The 18,010-nt window shown below is 36.4% G+C and overlaps 1 protein-coding gene across 3 annotated transcripts in view; it reads left to right on the top strand.

The window, feature by feature from the left end:
- Akt (AKT serine/threonine protein kinase) overlaps positions 1–18,010 on the top strand; it is a 236,926-nt gene that overhangs the window by 173,056 nt on the left and 45,860 nt on the right. For all 3 annotated transcript variants that reach the window (XM_090399753.1, XM_090399751.1, XM_090399754.1), the window contains exon 11: positions 2,794–3,008. In XM_090399753.1, the coding sequence (XP_090255879.1) occupies positions 2,794–3,008 (215 nt within the window). The remainder of the gene's footprint in view (positions 1–2,793; positions 3,009–18,010) is intronic.

Below are 18,010 nucleotides of genomic sequence, written 5' to 3'. Positions count from 1 at the left end.
GATTTATATAAACAGTTCACGAAAAGTGTGCATCAGTTTATTTGCTGCTGAATGGGCATGCAAGTTGGTGTTTTGTGTTTAATGCTTTAGAGAAAGCATCTGACACAATGAAAAAGGAAAAGGTTGGTCCTTGTTGGGGATCTAAATAGCAGAGTAGGAAATGATTGTCAGATATACAAAAATATATTGGGGAAATTTGGAGAAAAGAGCAAAGCTAATAATAATGTCAAATATTTGTTGGATTTTTGCTCAGGACATGGACTGGTTATTACTAACACCATGTTCCAACATGAAAATGTGCACAAATTCACATGGAGAGGAGGCAAGAAATAAGAAAAGTCTCATTGATTATGTTATTGTTGATAGTGATGTTTTCTCCCTTGTGCAGGACACCAGAGTGTACACAGGATTTGAAATTGGAAGTGATCACTATTTAGTCTTGAGCAGGATAAAATTGAATTTCATATTGAAAAGAATAACATGTAAGAAAGTTTTAAAGCAAATAAAAGTTGAGCAGCTCTCAGATGTGAAATGTAGACTAAAATACACAAAGATTATTGAAGAAAAAATGAAGAGTTTGAGAACAGGAACCAAACTTTAGAGATTCAGTGGCAAGCCTTGAAGAAAACACTGATTGATTCAGCCAGAGAGGCATTTGGTGAGGTTGTCTGCAAGGATAGACAAATGAGAACTCCATGGTGGACAAAGGAAGTTAAAGAGGCAGTGAAGGAAAAGAAGAAAGCATATGAAAAGTTCCTGGCAAATAAGTCAGCTTGTGCTCTTAGAGAATACAGAGACAAATGTAAGAAAGCTGAACACTGTGTAAAACTAGCTTAACAAACGTCATGGGAGGACTTTGTCAAGAACATAGAAAATAAATATCGAGAAGGTGGTAAGATATTCTGGAGGTTGTGGAAGAAGCTTAGAAATGGAGGAAAGAGTGCTGTAAAAGGAGTTAGAGATGATAAAGGTGATATGAAAATGGGAGAAAAAGATATCCTTGAAGTATGGAGTAATTACTTCAAAAAATTGCTAAACGAAACAAGCAGTGATAGCACAGTGGTAAAAAACACTCAACTGGCATACAATCAGGAATACATATCCATACTTAAAGTGGAAAAAGCCATCAAAGGCTTGAAATGTGGAAAGGTAGCAGGAGTAGATGATATTCGACCAGAAATGCTGAAGTATGGTGGTATAAAAGTCTTACAATGGCTGCACTGCATAGTTCAGAAATCCTGGACGGAGGGACGAATTCCCGATGATTGGAGTAGAGCTCTCATAGTCCCCATATATAAAAAGGGAAATAAAATTGAATGTGAGAATTACAGAGGCATTTCATTACTGAGTGTTCCTGGTAAGATATATGCAAGTATACTTGAGAAACGGTTGAGAAAAATTGTAGAAGAACAAGCTGGATTCCAGCCAAATAGAGACTGTCAGGATCAGATCTTCACATTATGACAACTAGTGGAGAAATCATGGGAATATAACAAAGATCTCTATTTGAGTTTTGTAGATCTGGAAAAGGCATATGATAAGGTGCCAAGAGAGAAGCTATTCAATACGCTACAGTTATATGGTGTCAATGGAGCATTATATCAAGCAATACTTAGTCTTTATTTGAGTTGTAAGTCAGCAGTTAGAATTGAAGGAAGTACAGGAAGATGGTTTAATGTTAAATCTGGTGTGAGACAAGGATGTACATTATCCTCTCTGTTATTCATTATCTATATGGTTCATATTATGAAAGAAAGTGGTATTAAACATGATATCAAAATTGGAGATGTTAATGTCAGCTCTTTGCTTTATGTGGACGATGTTATACTTCTAAATAAATTTGCTAAAAGTCTGCAAGATTCCTTGACTAAATTGAATAACTGTTGTAATAGATATGGTATGAAGGTCAGCAATAAAAAGGCAAAGACTGAAAATAGGCAGAATTGTTGAAAATGTCAACTGCATTGTGAACGGAGAACCTGTGGACCAAGTGAAACATTTCGCCTACTTAAGCATGATGTTTAGCGAAGATGGTAAATTAATTATGGAAATAGACAACATAATAAATAAAACTGGTATGGTAAGAAGTCAATTGAATAAATTCATATGGAATAAGAGAGAAATTAGTCGGAATGCTAAATTAGCTGTATACAAGACAGTGTTCAAACCAGTTTTAACTTATGGATCTGAGAGCTGGGTCAGAAGTAAAACACTTGACTAAAGACTAGAGACCGCAGAGATGAGAGTCCTGAGAAAGATTAGAGGTGTGAATAGATTACATCAATGGCAATATCATATTAAAAATGAAGATATTATGAAAGAACTTAACATTGTCAGCATCCAGGAATGCGTTAACAGAGCTAATCTCAGGTGGTATGGTCATTTAAACAGAATGGGCGAGGAAAGATTGGCGAAACAAGTGTTCTCTTCCTGGTTGGCAGGAAAACGACCCAGAGGAAGACCAAGATATAGGTGGTTTGATAGGGTACAAAGTGCCTTAGACGACAGAAATATAAGATCTGATAATATTGGAGTCTTGACAAGTAACAGACTGATCTGGAGGAAAATTGTAGATAGGAAGTTAGTAATGATGTAAATTTTTCATGAAGTACTGTCATATCCTGTACACCCCTTGAGGGTACGTGGCAGGAATTTGATGATGATATCTGGCATTTTTTGGGTTATTCAGATAATTTTGAATTACGAGATTTAGTAATTTTATGATTTGGACAAAGAAAAGATTGAAATATTTTTCATTTTCTCTATCAGTTTCAGTGTTTTTTTATATTTTAGGTGCTTGAAGACACAGACTATGGAAGAGCAGTTGATTGGTGGGGACTGGGTGTTGTAATGTATGAAATGATGTGTGGTAGGCTTCCTTTTTACAATCGAGATCATGATATACTATTTGAACTAATATTGGTAGAAGAAGTAAAGTTTCCTAAGTCTCTATCACCAGATGCCAAATCTCTGCTTAGTGGTCTACTAATCAAGGATCCAAAGAAGAGGTAATTTACATCATAAATGCTTATTATTGATTATTCAAGCTGTATGACATTTCCATAGGATATTTGCCTTCATTTTTCTTAAATAATTTAAATATAGTAATAATTTTGCCTTGATAATTTCAAACCTGTTTTCTTAAGATAATTTGCTGATTAAGTAGAGAGCATAGTATTTTTTATTTAATAAGAATGCAGTGAATATATAAAAAAAAGTATGCTTCCTTTTTTTAATCGCTACAAAAAAAAAAGAAAACTAAACTTTCATACTAACATGTAAAATAGTTATTATTATGTAAAGTTCCCTGATTTGATTTATACTGATTGCTAAATACAAAAACCATATAATATCCACATGTTTGCTGATAAAATAGTGATGAAACAACTTTTTGTGTAGATAAGCAGAGAGAGAAAATGAACTTAGGTAAACTTCAAAATGCATAATGATTCATCATTCACACTATTTGCTTAGTTTTTTCAACATCTGCTTTTTTTACTCATGATCATGTCCAAAGCGAACATAGCAAAAGGAATAGTCTGCTCTAGAGAAATAGTTATTATAGTGAGTTAGTTTAAATTAAACATGCCAAAAAATTATATTCTTGCATAATCCTTTATCTAAGTATAAGCAAAGTGATTATTTTGGCAACCTCCATGGAGTCAGTAGACTCATCATGGAAGGCCCATTCAACCAGCAAAATGTCTGTCATAATGAATTTTGAAGTTATTAACACTCCCTGCATTCACTCACCACCAAACCTCCACATAAAAAAATCTACTCCTCACACCCTTCTTTACATCTTTTTACAACTTCCAGGGATGGCCTCTCGTTCTTTGCACCTTAACATCCACTTTTTTTGTAATTCCTTCTGTATTAATCTTGTAGAATCCCTTAAACCTAACTCGAAGGTCTCTATCATATCTCCTCTTTTTCTCCTATCCACCAAACTCTGTAATCCACATTCCCCTCAAATGCTCTTCATAAACAACACTCCAAATCCTGATATCACTTTGGTCATTCATCTTTGGACCTCTCTAGTGTTTTCACATCACAGTGTAGCCCAGGCAAACAAATCTTAGCACAGTAGTCCATGTGTGGTCAGACCAGTACCTTATATAGAAGCATCATCATCTCCTTAATCCTACATATCAGTGTACTTTTTATCATAGTAGCAATATGATGTGCAGTCTTTGCTACTCTTGCAACGTGCTCTTGGAACTTTAGTCTACCGTCACCCCAAGATCCCTAATCTTATCCACTTCCTGAAGCACATCTCTACCAATACAGGATGTAGTCTTATCTCTGTACCCCAAAGTGTAACACTTTACATTTGTTAATATTAAAACTATAATTCCACTCATCTGTCCGAGCTAAAAGTCTATTCAAATCTTCCTGTAGAGAATTAACATCAGCAATACTCCTGATAATTCTATCTAACTTTGCATCATCAGCAAACATTTGAAGATTCCCAGTCCATTTACGTGAAATATCATTAACAAATAAGTTAAAGAATAAGATCCTAAGAACAGAATCCTGAGGCATGCTACTGATCACTTTCCTTTCTGAGACGCTGCACCATCATATACAACTTGCTGGTATCTTTCAGAAAGCCAATCTTCAATGAACACCCATCTATTATTGATCCAATCTTCTGTAGCTTATACACCAGTCTGTCATGTGGTAATATAGTAAATGCCTGTGCAAAGTCTAAGAAAATCACTGTATGTGAATCTCCCTTATCCACCACATTTGTCACTTGATCATAAAATGTAAGCAGATTGCTGAAGCAAGACCTGTCCTTCACAAACCCATGCTGATCATCGTAGAGAATCTTATGTCCATCAACCCAATCCTGTATTCTATTCCTAACCAATTTTATTTTAACCACAACTGCAGATCAGATCCCTCCTTTCTTCAATTCCTCTTGCTCACGCACAGCACTAATGTGCTATGTGTTAGGTCTTGTGGCCTTCCATGTGTGGATCAGGAAAAAAAAATACAGACCAGTCTATAATTGGAAACTTCTGGCCTAGAACCATGCTTGTGGAGAGGTATTATTTTGCCTTCTTTCCACTCCTTAAGAACCTTCCCCACTACTAGATCTTTATTAAATAACCAAGTCAAGAGAATGGCTAACTCTTTTGTGCATATGTCATTCATTCCCACAGCTTTATTAACATCTATTCCAAGCAACACTAGCTACACCTGATTCTTCCACCTTTCCTTTCCTCCTTTCTACATGTTGTACAGCATCATTCATGCCACTATGATATACACTGGTTAATTAAATAATTCCACTATATCATTTGCTGTGGTTACTCTCCTACCATAGCTGTCCATCAATGTCAACCTGAACCTACACCCCAAATCTGTGCATAGCCTCTAAAGACTCTGAAGACCACCTTCTGCCAACAACCAGAACCATCCTCAACAGATTCCCTAACAGCCAGCACTGTCCTACATTAATAGAGACAGGCACATCAATCCCAATCACCAGTGGCACCAATTGCTAGATGGAACCTTTGCAGATCCAGCTGGAATGTATTTGAGAAACAAATTGAACAAATCTTTACAGCAATACCACCCACCTATAATAGCTACCCCAGATTTGTTAAACTAATCAAAACTACAGCCAAAGCCTCTATCCCTAGAGGCTACAGAAAACAGTATATCCCATGCTGGAGCAAGGAAACTGCTGCTAAGGAGCTCATAGCAACACTCAACAAAAACAAAAAGGATAGATGAATCTCAACCATCCATGAACTTGACTTCGCCAAAACTAGTTGGAAAGCTGGTCACTTCTGAGAAAATTAGGTGAGGCAGAACCAACAACATACAAACCACCAGAGATAACTCCAGACCAAATGACTAAACATTTACTGAAAACTTCAGATATGTCCCAGTTCTACCAGGAAAATAATGTGCCAGTCCACCATCATAAAAAAAACCTGAAGATGGGCCCCAAACTTCCTGAACTTGTACACCCAGTATCTCTGAGAGAGTAGAGGAAGCCTTAAAGCTCACCAAAAATGGCAAGACTGCAGGAGTGGATAGTCTCCTCCCCGAGTTTCTCAAACATCTCGGTCAACGTGGTCAAACATGACTGGCTTCCCTGTTGTCAAAAATTATAACAACTGGAGAACTACCAAAACTATGGCATGAAGCCAAAATAATTGCTGTGCCCAAACCAGGGGAAAGATCCAAATAATGTCAAGAATCTACAATGCATCTCCTTGCTTTGCTCCACCTTTTAAGCTCTTTGAAAGAATTCTCCTTAAAAGAATTTCACCACTCATTGAAAGAGCGCTCCCGGTACTCTTTGAATCAGTTCCTAGCCCTGACGACATAGATTAAAGCAGGCTTCCAGAAGAAACTTAAATCCAGAGTCACTTTCATTGACCTAACAACAGTTTATGACACAGTCTGGATCAGGGGCCTCCTAAAGCTAGGAAATATTATAAGGTGCAAAAAAACTTTCCAGCTTTTTGAATCCATTCTCTCCAACAGAAAGATCCAGGTCCATATTGGTGGAAAAAGGAGCAGGCCCAGATTCCTTCACAACGGTCTCCCACAGGGCTCTGTGTTAGCTCCTTTACTCTTCAACATCTACACATCCGACATACCCACATACCAGCTGAAGAAAATACATGTACACGGATGACCTAGCAATCCTACACCAGTCTATTCCTTTGCCAACTTGGAAACAACCTTAAACACAGACCTAAACATCCTGGAAGAGTACTTCAAGCAGTGGTACCTGAAGCCAAATCCAACAAAAACTGTGTCCACGGCATTCCACCTAAACAATGCAGAGGCAAATTGCCACCTCAACCTCTCTTTCTGTGGCAGGACAGAACATGAGCCTCACCCGAAATGCCCTGGAGTGAGCCTGAACAGAAGCCTAACCTCTAAAAGGCACATCACCAACCTGTTCAACAAAATTAAAACAAGGAATAATATCATTTCAAGGCTTGCTGGAACAACCTGAGGTTGTGGGACAGAAGTCCTAAGGTTGTTTGCACTAGTCCTCGCATTCTCTGCAGCAAAATACTGTGTCTTCTTTCTGGGAAAGAAATGTGCACAATTCGTTGGACACTGAGAAGCATCCCTCTCCCTGGCTTGCTTGTCTTATCCAACATTTCCACCAAATATACAGAGAAGACAAGCCTCGATTAAAGAATTTAATAAAGTAATGAGCAACCCACTCCTGCCGTTGCACCAGACTCTCAAAAATCTACCTAGTCTTTGCCTAAAATCAAGAAACCCTTTCTGGTCCATGGATGCACTCTCTTCAGCTGCCTTACCATCAGCATCTGACACATGGAGAGAACACTGGTTCAACAATCTCCCAATGAATGGCTTCCTGGTTGAAGATCCCTGTGCTTTGCAGCCTGGTTTTTTCCTCTTTTGGCTTCTAGACTAGACATTGACCTATAGCTGCATTGCATTCTTTTCACCATAAGAATAAATAAGTGTCAGCCTGCCATAATTATTTTTCCTCTTGCTTGCCACATAACACAAAAATTTCCTTGGATTAGCTTTGACCTGACTGGCCAATCTCCTCTCATATTCTACTTTTTTTCTTTTTTAATCATGCTTGTCACTTTTTGGCCTAAAGTTCATATTTTTCATGCATCTGTTCACTACTACTTGCTTGATTTCACTGTTCATCCATCTCATTCCACTCTGTTTATTCACTTAACTCTTGGTATGCAGTTATGCATTGCTTGTGTTAGATACTGCCTTATCATTTTCCATGCACTTTCAACCTTTTTTCTGCATAATTCATCAACCCACAATATTGATGCTAGTTGACTAAAGAGCTTCTCATAATAAACCACCTTATAGTTTCACATGCGACCTTCTTGGTGAGAAACCCATGCTGATCATCAAAGAGAACTGTTATCGAGAGCTATAATAGACACTATTATCAATTCTAATTTCATATGAACCCTGTTGTACTCTTAGTAAACAACAGTCCCTCCAAATGGCCAACACCAAATCCATTCAAATACATTCCATCAGCTTTGAACCATTTTAACTTTCTTTCAAATTCATTCCATATATTCACAAATTGAATACTTTTTCCCTGACATGATTCAGCCAGCTTGTCATTCAGTATCATTGCTCTCCTTCTCAGTTTACTACTGTCATATCTGGGCAACAAACTAACCACTTTCTCAATGATACTATTATCCTTCACCTCCTGCAACAATGTCTTCAAATTCCTTTCCATATTCTTTGTCTCACTATCCAAGCAGTTTGGTACCTACCACTACCATTACGTCTGACACCCATTCCTTCCTTCTGTGCAAAGCATCTGATATTCGTTTTATTGTACCTGGAAAACATGTCTTATGTAGCTTATTACTTACCACACCTTTAATGATTGAGTCACCATATAAAGCCACCGTATCTTCTTTAGATACTTACTTCTTCCTATTAATGTCCTTGTCTTTCTTCTTCCTATTAGAAGATGAAAGCACCTTGTTTACATCAGTTAATCTCTTCTTTAAATGTTCAATTTCTTCCTCCATATGTGTAACCTGACTTTTCATTTCCATTCATTCTTGCCTAAGTTCTTCCATGCCACTTCTATTATTATTGTTGCAAGCACTTCCATTTATTTCCTGATTATTCTTGGTAACACAGTTTTCACTTTTGGAATGCCCCAACCTTTCATCGCATTTCTCACACACTACAAAAGTTCCTTATTATTATTTAATCAAACACTCTCCAAAATTCTTTACTGATTTTGTGCTCATACATAAAACAACTGTAGCATCATATCTTCTGTGAAAAGTTTGCACATAAAGTATCATCATGGCTAAGATATTTGACTAAGACTTCACATTAATTTCCTTAGTGCCTCATAATGCTAACTGCATATCCTTTTGGGTGTGTATAATGCTATCTATCCATTATGGGAAGGACCACTACCCAGACTGATTTCACCTTAATTGAGGTCTCATCCAGTCATGAAGATAATTCACACATAAACTTTGTTTACTTACATTTGGATAAAGGATTAAACAAGAATATGATTTCTTCACATCTTTAATTTAATTTATAACCAAGTAAAAAAACTTTCAATGACTAGCTATAATCCAGAGTATTTCAGTAATAAGATGTTACACCTTTTTCGTACTTGTATATGGGAAATATTTGATTTCTGCGTAACTTCAATATTGGTATCTCTTTAGGGTCAGGCTCCCACTGATGAGACCCTAGTAAAGGTCAAAACTGTTCTGGGTAGTTGCCTTTCCCATAATGCATAGCATTATACACACCCAAAAGGATGTGTGTCTTGCATTATGGGATACTAAGGCAATTAATTTGAAGTCATTAGCCTAATTGTGAAGATACTTCACAGGCAAACTTTGTTTGCTTTCATCATCATCATCAAATTCCTGCCATGTACCCTCAAGGGGTGTACAGGATATGACAGTACTACATGAAAAAATTACATCATTACTAACTTCCTATCTACAATTTTCCTCCAAATCAGTCTGTTACTTGTCAAGACTCCAACATTATCAGATCTTATATTTCTATCGTCTAAGGCACTTTGTACCGTATCAATCCACCTATATCTTGGTCTCCCTCTGGGTCGTTTTCCTGCCAACCTGGCAGAGAACACTTGTTTTGCTAATCTTTTCTCTCCCATTCTATTTAAGTGACCATACCATCTGAGATTAGCTCTGCTAACGCATTCCTGGATGCTGACAATGTCAAGTTCTTTCCTAATATCCTCATTTTTAATATGATATTGCCATTGATGCCATCTGTTCACGCCTCTAATCTTTCTCAGAACTCTCATATCTGTGGTCTCTAGTCTTTGGTCAAGTGTTTTACTTCTGACCCAGCTCTCAGATCCATAAGTTAAAATTGGTTTGAACACAGTCTTCTATACAGCTAATTTAGTGTTCCGACTAATTTCTTTCTTATTCCATATGAATTTATTCAATTGACTTCCCACGATACCAGCTTTGCTGATTCTGTTGTCTATTTCTATATTTAGTTTACCATCTTCAGTAAAAATTGTGCCTAAGTAGCTGAAATGTTTTACTTGTTCCACAGGTTCTCCATTCACAACACAGTTGACATTTTCAATGATTCTGCCTATTTTCATTGTCTTTGTCTTTTTATTGCTGACCTTCATACCATATCTATTACAACAGCTATTCAATTTAGTCAGAGAATCTTGCAGACTTGTAGCGGATTTATTTAGAAGTATAACATCATCCGCATAAAGCAAAGAGCTGATATTAACATCTCCAATTTTGATATCAGGTTTAATACCACATTCCTTCATAATGTGATCCATATAGATAATGAATAACAGAGGGGATAATATACATCCTTGTCTCACACCAGATTTAACATTAAACCATCTTCCTGTACTTCAATTCTAACTGCTGACTCACAACTCAAATAAAGACTAAGTATTGCTTGATATAATGCCCCATTGACACCATATAACTGCAGCGTATTGAATAGCTTCTCTCTTGGCACCTTGTCATATACATTTTCCAAATCGACAAAACTTAAATACAGATCTTTGTTATATTCCCATGCTTTCTCGACTATTTGTCGTAAAGTGAAGATCTGATCCTGACAGCCTCTATTTGGCCTGAATCCAGCTTGTTCTTCACCAAGCTTTTCTTCCACAATTCTTCTCAAACGTTTCTCAAGTATACTTGCATAGATCTTGCCATCAACACTCAGTAGGGAAATACCTCTGTAATTCTCACATTCAGTTTTATTTCCCTTTTTATATATGGGTACTATGAGAGCTCTACTCCAATCATCGGGAATTCGTCCCTCTGTCCAGGCTTTTTGAACTATACAGTGCAGCCACTGTAAGACTCTTATACCACCATACTTCAGCATTTCTGGTCGAATATCATCTACTCCTGCTGCCTTTCCACATTTCAAGCCTTTGATGGCTTTTTCTACTTCAAGTATGGATATGTATTCCTGACTGCATGCCTGGTCAGTGTTTTTTATCACTGTGCTGTCATCACTGCTTGTTTCATTTAGCAGTTTTTCAAAGTAATTACTCCATATTTCAAGGATATCTTTTTCTCCTGTTTTCATTTCACCTTTATCATCTCTAACTCCTTTTACAGTAATCTTTCCTCCATTCCTAAGCTTCTTCAACAACCTCCAGAATATTTTGCCACCTTCTTGATATTTATTTTCTATATTCTTGCCAAAGTCCTCCCATGACTTTTGTTTAGCTAGTTTTACACACCGTTTAGCTTTCTTACATTTGTCTCTGTATTCTGTAAGAGTAAAAGCTGACTTATTTGCCAGGAACTTTTGATATGCTTTCTTCTTTTCCTTCACTGCCTCTTTAACTTCCTGTGTCCACCAGGAAGTTCTGATTTTTTATCCTTGCACACAACCTCACTACATGCCTCTCTGGCAGAATCAATCAATGTTTCCTTCAGAGTTTGCCACTGAATCTCCAAGGTTTGATTCCTGTTCTCAAACTCTTTCATTTTCTTTTCAATAATATTTCTGTATTTTAGTCTACAGTTCACATCTGAGAGCTGCTCAACTTTTATTCGCTTTAAAACTTTCTTACATGTTATTCTTTTCAATATGAAATTCAATTTTATCCTGCTCAAGACTAAATAGTGATCACTTCCAATTTCAAATCCTCTGTACACTCTGGTGTCCTGCACCAGGGAGAAAACATCACTATCAACAATAACATAGTCAATGAGACTTTTCTTATTCCTAGCCTCTTCTCTCCATGTGAATTTGTGCACATTTTTATGTTGGAACATGGTGTTAGTAATAACCAGTCCATGTCCTGAGCAGAAATCCAACAGATATTTGCCATTATTATTAGCTTTGCTCTTTTCTCCAAATTTTCCCAAAATATTTTTGTATGTCTCACAATCATTTCCTACTCTACTATTTAGATCCCCAACAAGGACCAACTTTTCCTTTTTCATTGTGTCAGTTGCTTTTTCTAAAGCCTCAAAAAATTCCTTCACTTCTACCTTAGTAGAACCTTCTGTGGGACCATAGGCACAAATAAGTCTCATTGTCCAGTTCCCCATTCTCATATTTGCCCACATTACTCTACTTGAGACTGACTGCCATTCAAGAAGATTAGCCTCGTATTTTGTGTTGAATACTATGGCTACTCCTTCTTTTCCTTGATTGTCATTGCCTGAATATAACATTTTGTATTTATTGCTCAGAAAGATCTCACCAGTTTTGGTCTTTTTTGTTTCAGTCACCCCTATTATGTCAATCTGGTACTTATCTAATTCCTCAGCTAGCTCCATTTCTTTGCCATTCAGGCTTCTTACGTTGATAGTACCGATCTTTAACTCCGGTGATGTTGAGTTGGGGTTTGTTTTCAGATTTGTTCCAGTAGCTGACTTTTCGCTGTTCGCCCTGGTTCCCTGGCAAAAACAACTGGGGCCTTGTTTAACCGGGCGACGCCCCAGCCGGCATGAAATTTTGTCATGTTGTACCATCATTTTTTATTTTGGTTTAACCAATAAGAATACAATTTGGTTGGCTAAATCCCAAATTGCCAGCCCATCCTCGTTCGTTCAGTATCTTCACTTGGATAAAATATTAAACAAGGATATAATTTCTTGCCATCTTTAATTTCATTTAAATTAAATAAAAATAATTAATTTTATTTAGTTTTTCACAAGTGAAAAAAAAAACTTTCAATGTTTTAAGGATACTTGTGACATAAAGACTGAATAATAGAAGCACGTAAACAATTAACCAAATATTTCATGTGGAAATAGCAGACCATCTTCAGTGGCACTACAAGAACAGTTTTCAAAAAAATACGAGGTGGAATACTAACAATAGATCATTTAAAAATAGAACAAGCCACGTGATGTTATATCACTAAGTATTAAAGGGAATATTTTTAGGCAGAGACATAATTAAAATAAAGATATTAATTAATAATATTAAATAACATAAAATTAATATGAATTAATGAGTTATCTTGATTACGCTTTCCCAGATTTTTGATATAGATATACAGTCATTTCGATTCAGGTTTGGACGATGGAGTAAGGCCTTTACGCTTTCTTTGAATAAACGTTCAAATTTATAACGGGATCTATGTAAGAGGCGAGTTTTTGACCAAAGGATGTTATGGTTAGTTTCAATCCTGTGCTGAGCCAATCCAGATTTTTCAGGTTTGTTGTGATGAATGGAGGATTGATGTTCTTGGATTCTTTTTTCAAGAGAACGTCCAGTTTTTGCCACTGAAGATGGTCTGCTATTTCCAGACCGAAATATTTGGTTAACTAATATCTTTCTTGTGTTTACGTGCTTATATTATTCAAAAAAACTTTCGACAGTGAACTAGTTTGTTTTAGTGAAGGTTAACCTAATGTATTGATCTTGAGGGAATGAAAGAAGTTTAGTGTAGCATCACATGTTTACTTGGTAATGTTATATTTGTAAAATAATGTTTACCAAGCAAGAATCAGAAGGCACAGGATGTACATATTGGAAACATATTAATTTCATTATTGTATTACTAAACCTTTGCAGCTCACTTGTTTGTTGAAAAGACCTAGATTTGAATCCTGTCTGTGATGTGGGAACCTTTATTACTAAATGGTGAGTTAGCCGGTTTCATATGGAGATAGAGGACTTCTCAGAAAACTCAGGTTTTTTCTTCCTCAGAACATGCAAATTGACTCCATGAACACACAGTTTTACAGGCATAAATAACTAAAACGTATCTCTAGGGGGATGCAGCAGAGGAATGGCAAATAGGTAGTATTAAATTGCATCATCAAATTCCTGATATATATCCTCAAAAGGTGTACAGGATATGATAGTACTACATGAAAAATTTACACCATTACTAACTTCCTATCTACAATTTTCCCCCAAATCAGTCTATTACCTGTCAAGACTCCAATATTTATCAGGTCTTATATTTCTGTCTTCTAAGGCACATTTTACTGTATCAATCCACCTATATCTTGGTCTTCCTCTAGGTCTTTTTCCCTGCCAACCTGGCAGAAAACACTTGTTCTGCTAATCTTTCCTCTCCCATTCTGTTTAAGTGACCACACCACCTGAGATTAGCTCTGCTAACACATTCCTGGATGCTGACAATGTCAAGTTCTTTCCTAATATCTTCATTTTTAATATGATATTGCTATTGATGTAATCTGTTCACACCTCTAATCTTTCTCAGGACTCTCATATCTGCGGTCTCTAGTCTTTGATCAAGTGTTTTACTTCTAACCCAGCCTCTCAGATCCATAAGTTAAAATTGGCTTGAATACTGTCTTGTATACAGTTAATATAGTGTTTTGACTAATTTCTCTCTTATTTCATAATAAATTTATTCATTTGATTTCCTACCATACCAGCTTTCTTGATTCTGTTGTCTATTTCCATATTTAATTTACCTTCTTCACTAAAAATCGTGCCTACGTAGCTGAAATGTTTTATTTGTTTCACAGGTTCTCCGTTCACAACGCAGCTGACATTTTCAACGATTCTGCCTATTTTCATTGTCTTTGTCTTTTTAATACCTGATGTTCATACCATATCTATTACAACAGTTATTCATTTTAGTCAGGGAATCTTGCAGACTTGTAGTGAATTTCTTTAGAAGTATAACATCATCCGCATAAAGCAAAGAGCTCAGATTAACATCTCCAATTTTGATATCTGGTTTAATACCACTTTCCTTCATAATGTGATCCCTATAGATAATGAATAACAGAGGAGATAATGTACATCCTTGTCTGACACCAGATTTAACATTAAACCACCTTCCTGTACTTCCTTCAATTCTAACTGCTGACTTACAACTCAAATAAAGACTAAGTATTGCTTGATATAATGCCCCATTAACACCATATAACTGTAGCGTTTCGAATAGCTTCTCTCTTGGCACCTTGTCATATGCCTTTTCCAGATCTACAAAACTTAAATACAGAACTTTGTTATATTTCCATGATTCTCAACTATCTGTTGTAAAGTGAAAATCTGATCCTGAAAGCCTCTATTTGTGCTGAATCCAGCTTGTTCTTCACCAAGCTTCTCTTCCACAATACTTCTCAACCATTTCTCAAATATGCTTGCATATTTCTTACTAGGAACACTCAGTAATGAAATATCTCTGTAATTCTCACATTCAGTTTTATTTCCCTTTTAATATATGGGTACTATGAGAGCTTTTCTCCAGTCATCTGGAATTCATCCCTCTGTCCAAGCCTTCTGAACTATGCAGTCAGCCACTGTAAGACTTTTATACCTCCATACTTGAGTATTTCTGGTCGAATATCATCTACTCTTGCTGCTTTTCCATATTTCAGGCTTTTGATGGCTTTTTCTACTTCAAGTAGGGATATGTATTCCTCACTGCATGCCTGGTCAGTGTTTTTTATCACTGTGCTGTCATCACTGCTTGTTTAATTTAGCAATTTTTCGAAGTAATTATCCATACTTCAAGGATATCTTTTTCTCCTGTTTTCATGTGACCTTTATGATCTCTAATTCCTTTTACAAATTCCTTATACAAATCTGAAAACAAACCCCAACTCAACATCACCAGAGTTAAAGATCGGTACTATCAACGTAAGAAGCCTGAATGGCAAAGAACTGGAGCTAGCTGAGGAATTAGATAAGTACCAGGTCGACATAATAGGGGTGACTGAAACAAAAAAGACCAAAACTGGTGAAATCTTTCTGAGCAATAAATAAAAAATGTTATATTCAGGCAATGACAATCAAGGAAAAGAAGGAGTAGCCATAGTATTCAACACAAAATACGAGGCTAATCTTCTTGAATGGCAGTCAGTCTCAAGTAGAGTAATGTGGGCAAATATGAGAATGGGGAACTGGACAATGAGACTTATTTGTGCCTATGGTCCCACAGAAGGTTCTACTAAGGTAGAAGTGGAGGAATTTTTTGAGGCTTTAGAAAAAGCAACTGACACAATGAAAAAGGAAAAGTAGGTCCTTGTTGGGGATCTAAATAGCTGAGTAGGAAATGATTGTGAGACATACAAAAATATTTTGGGAAAATTTGGAGAAAAGAGCAAAGCTAATAATAATGGCAAATATCTGTTGGATTTCTGCTCAGGACATGGACTGGTTATTACTAACACCATGTTCCAACATAAAAATGTGCACAAATTCACATGGAGAGAAGAGGCTAGGAATAAGAAAAGTTTCATTGACTATGTTATTGTTGATAGTGATGTTTTCTCCCTGGTGCAGGTCACCAGAGTGTTGGAAGTGATCACTATTTAGTCTTGAGCAGAATAAAATTGAATTTCATATTGAAAAGAATAATGTGTAAGAAAGTTTTAAAGCGAATAAAAGTTGAGCAGTTCTCAGATGTGAACTGTAGACTAAAATACAGAAATATTATTGAAAAGAAAATGAAAGAGTTTGAGAACAGGAATCAAACCTTGGAGATTCAGTGGCAAACTCTGATGGAAACATTGATTGATTCTGCCAGAGAGGCATGTGGTGAGGTTGTGAGCAAGGATAAAAAAATCAGAACTCCCTGGTGAAGGAAAAGAAGAAAGCATATCAAAAGTTCCTGGCAAATAAGTCAGCTTTTACTCTTACAGAATACGGAGACAAATGTAAGAAAGCTAAACAGTGTGTAAAACTAGCTAAACAAAAGTCATGGGAGGACTTTGGTAAGAATATAGAAAATAAATATCAAGAAGGTGGCAAAATATTCTGGAGGTTGTTGAAGAAGCTTAGGAATGGAGGAAAGAGTGCTGTAAAAGGAATTAGAGATGATAAAGGTGAAATGAAAACAGAAGAAAAAGATATCCTTGAAGTATGGAGTAATTACTTTGAAAAACTGCTAAATGAAACAAGCAGTGATGACAGCACAGTGATAAAAAACACTGACCAGGTATGCAGTCAGGAATACATATCCATACTTGAAGTAGAAAAAGCCATCAAAGGCTTGAAATGTGGAAAGGCAGCATGAGTAGATGATATTCGACCAGAAATGCTGAAGTATGGTAGTATAAAAGTCTTACGGTGGCTGCACTGCATAGTTCAGAAAGCCTGGACAGAGGGACAAATTCCCGATGATTGGAGTAGAGCTCTCATAGTACCCATATATAAAAAGGGAAATAAAACTGAATGTGAGAATTACAGAGGTATTTCCCTACTGAGTGTTCCTGGCAAGATCTATGCAAGTATTCTTGAGAAACGGTTGAGAAGAATTGTGGAAGAAAAGCTTGGTGAAGAACAAGCTGGATTCAGGCCAAATAGAGGCTGTCAGGATCAGATCTTCACTTGGCGACAAATAGTCGAGAAAGCATGGGAATATAACATAGATCTGTATTTAAGTTTTGTCGATTTGGAAAATGCATATGACAAGGTGCCAAGAGAGAATCTATTCAATATGCTGCAGTTATATTGTGTCAATGGGGCATTATATCAAGCAATACTTAGTCTTTATTTGAGTTGTGAGTCAGCAGTTAGAATTGAAGGAAGTACAGGAAGATGGTTTAATGTTAAATCTGGTGTGAGACAAGGATGTATATTATCCCCTCTGTTATTCATTATCTATATGGATCACATTATGAAGGAATGTGGTATTAAACCTGATATCAAAATTGGAGATATTAATGTCAGCTCTTTGCTTTATGCGGATGATGTTATACTTCTAAATAAATCCGCTACAAGTCTGCAAGATTCTCTGACTAAATTGAATAGCTGTTGTAATAGATATGGTATGAAGGTCAGCAATAAAAAGACAAAGACAATGAAAATAGGCAGAATCATTGAAAATGTCAACTGTGTTGTGAATGGAGAACCTGTGGAACAAGTAAAACATTTCAGCTACTTAGGCACAATTTTTACTGAAGATGGTAAACTAAATATAGAAATAGACAACAGAATCAGCAAAGCTGGTATCGTGGGAAGTCAATTGAATAAATTCATATGGAATAAGAAAGAAATTAGTCGGAACACTAAATTAGCTGTATACAAGACAGTGTTC

The sequence above is a fragment of the Typopeltis vanoorti genome, chromosome 10 (assembly GCF_054136105.1).
Source record: "Typopeltis vanoorti isolate ZY-2024b chromosome 10, IOZ_Tvanoo_1.0, whole genome shotgun sequence".
In the NCBI taxonomy this organism is placed as follows: Eukaryota; Metazoa; Arthropoda; class Arachnida; order Uropygi; family Thelyphonidae; genus Typopeltis; species Typopeltis vanoorti.
The sequence above is the reverse complement of the archived record's forward strand: the minus strand, read 5'-3'. Positions and strand labels throughout refer to the sequence as shown.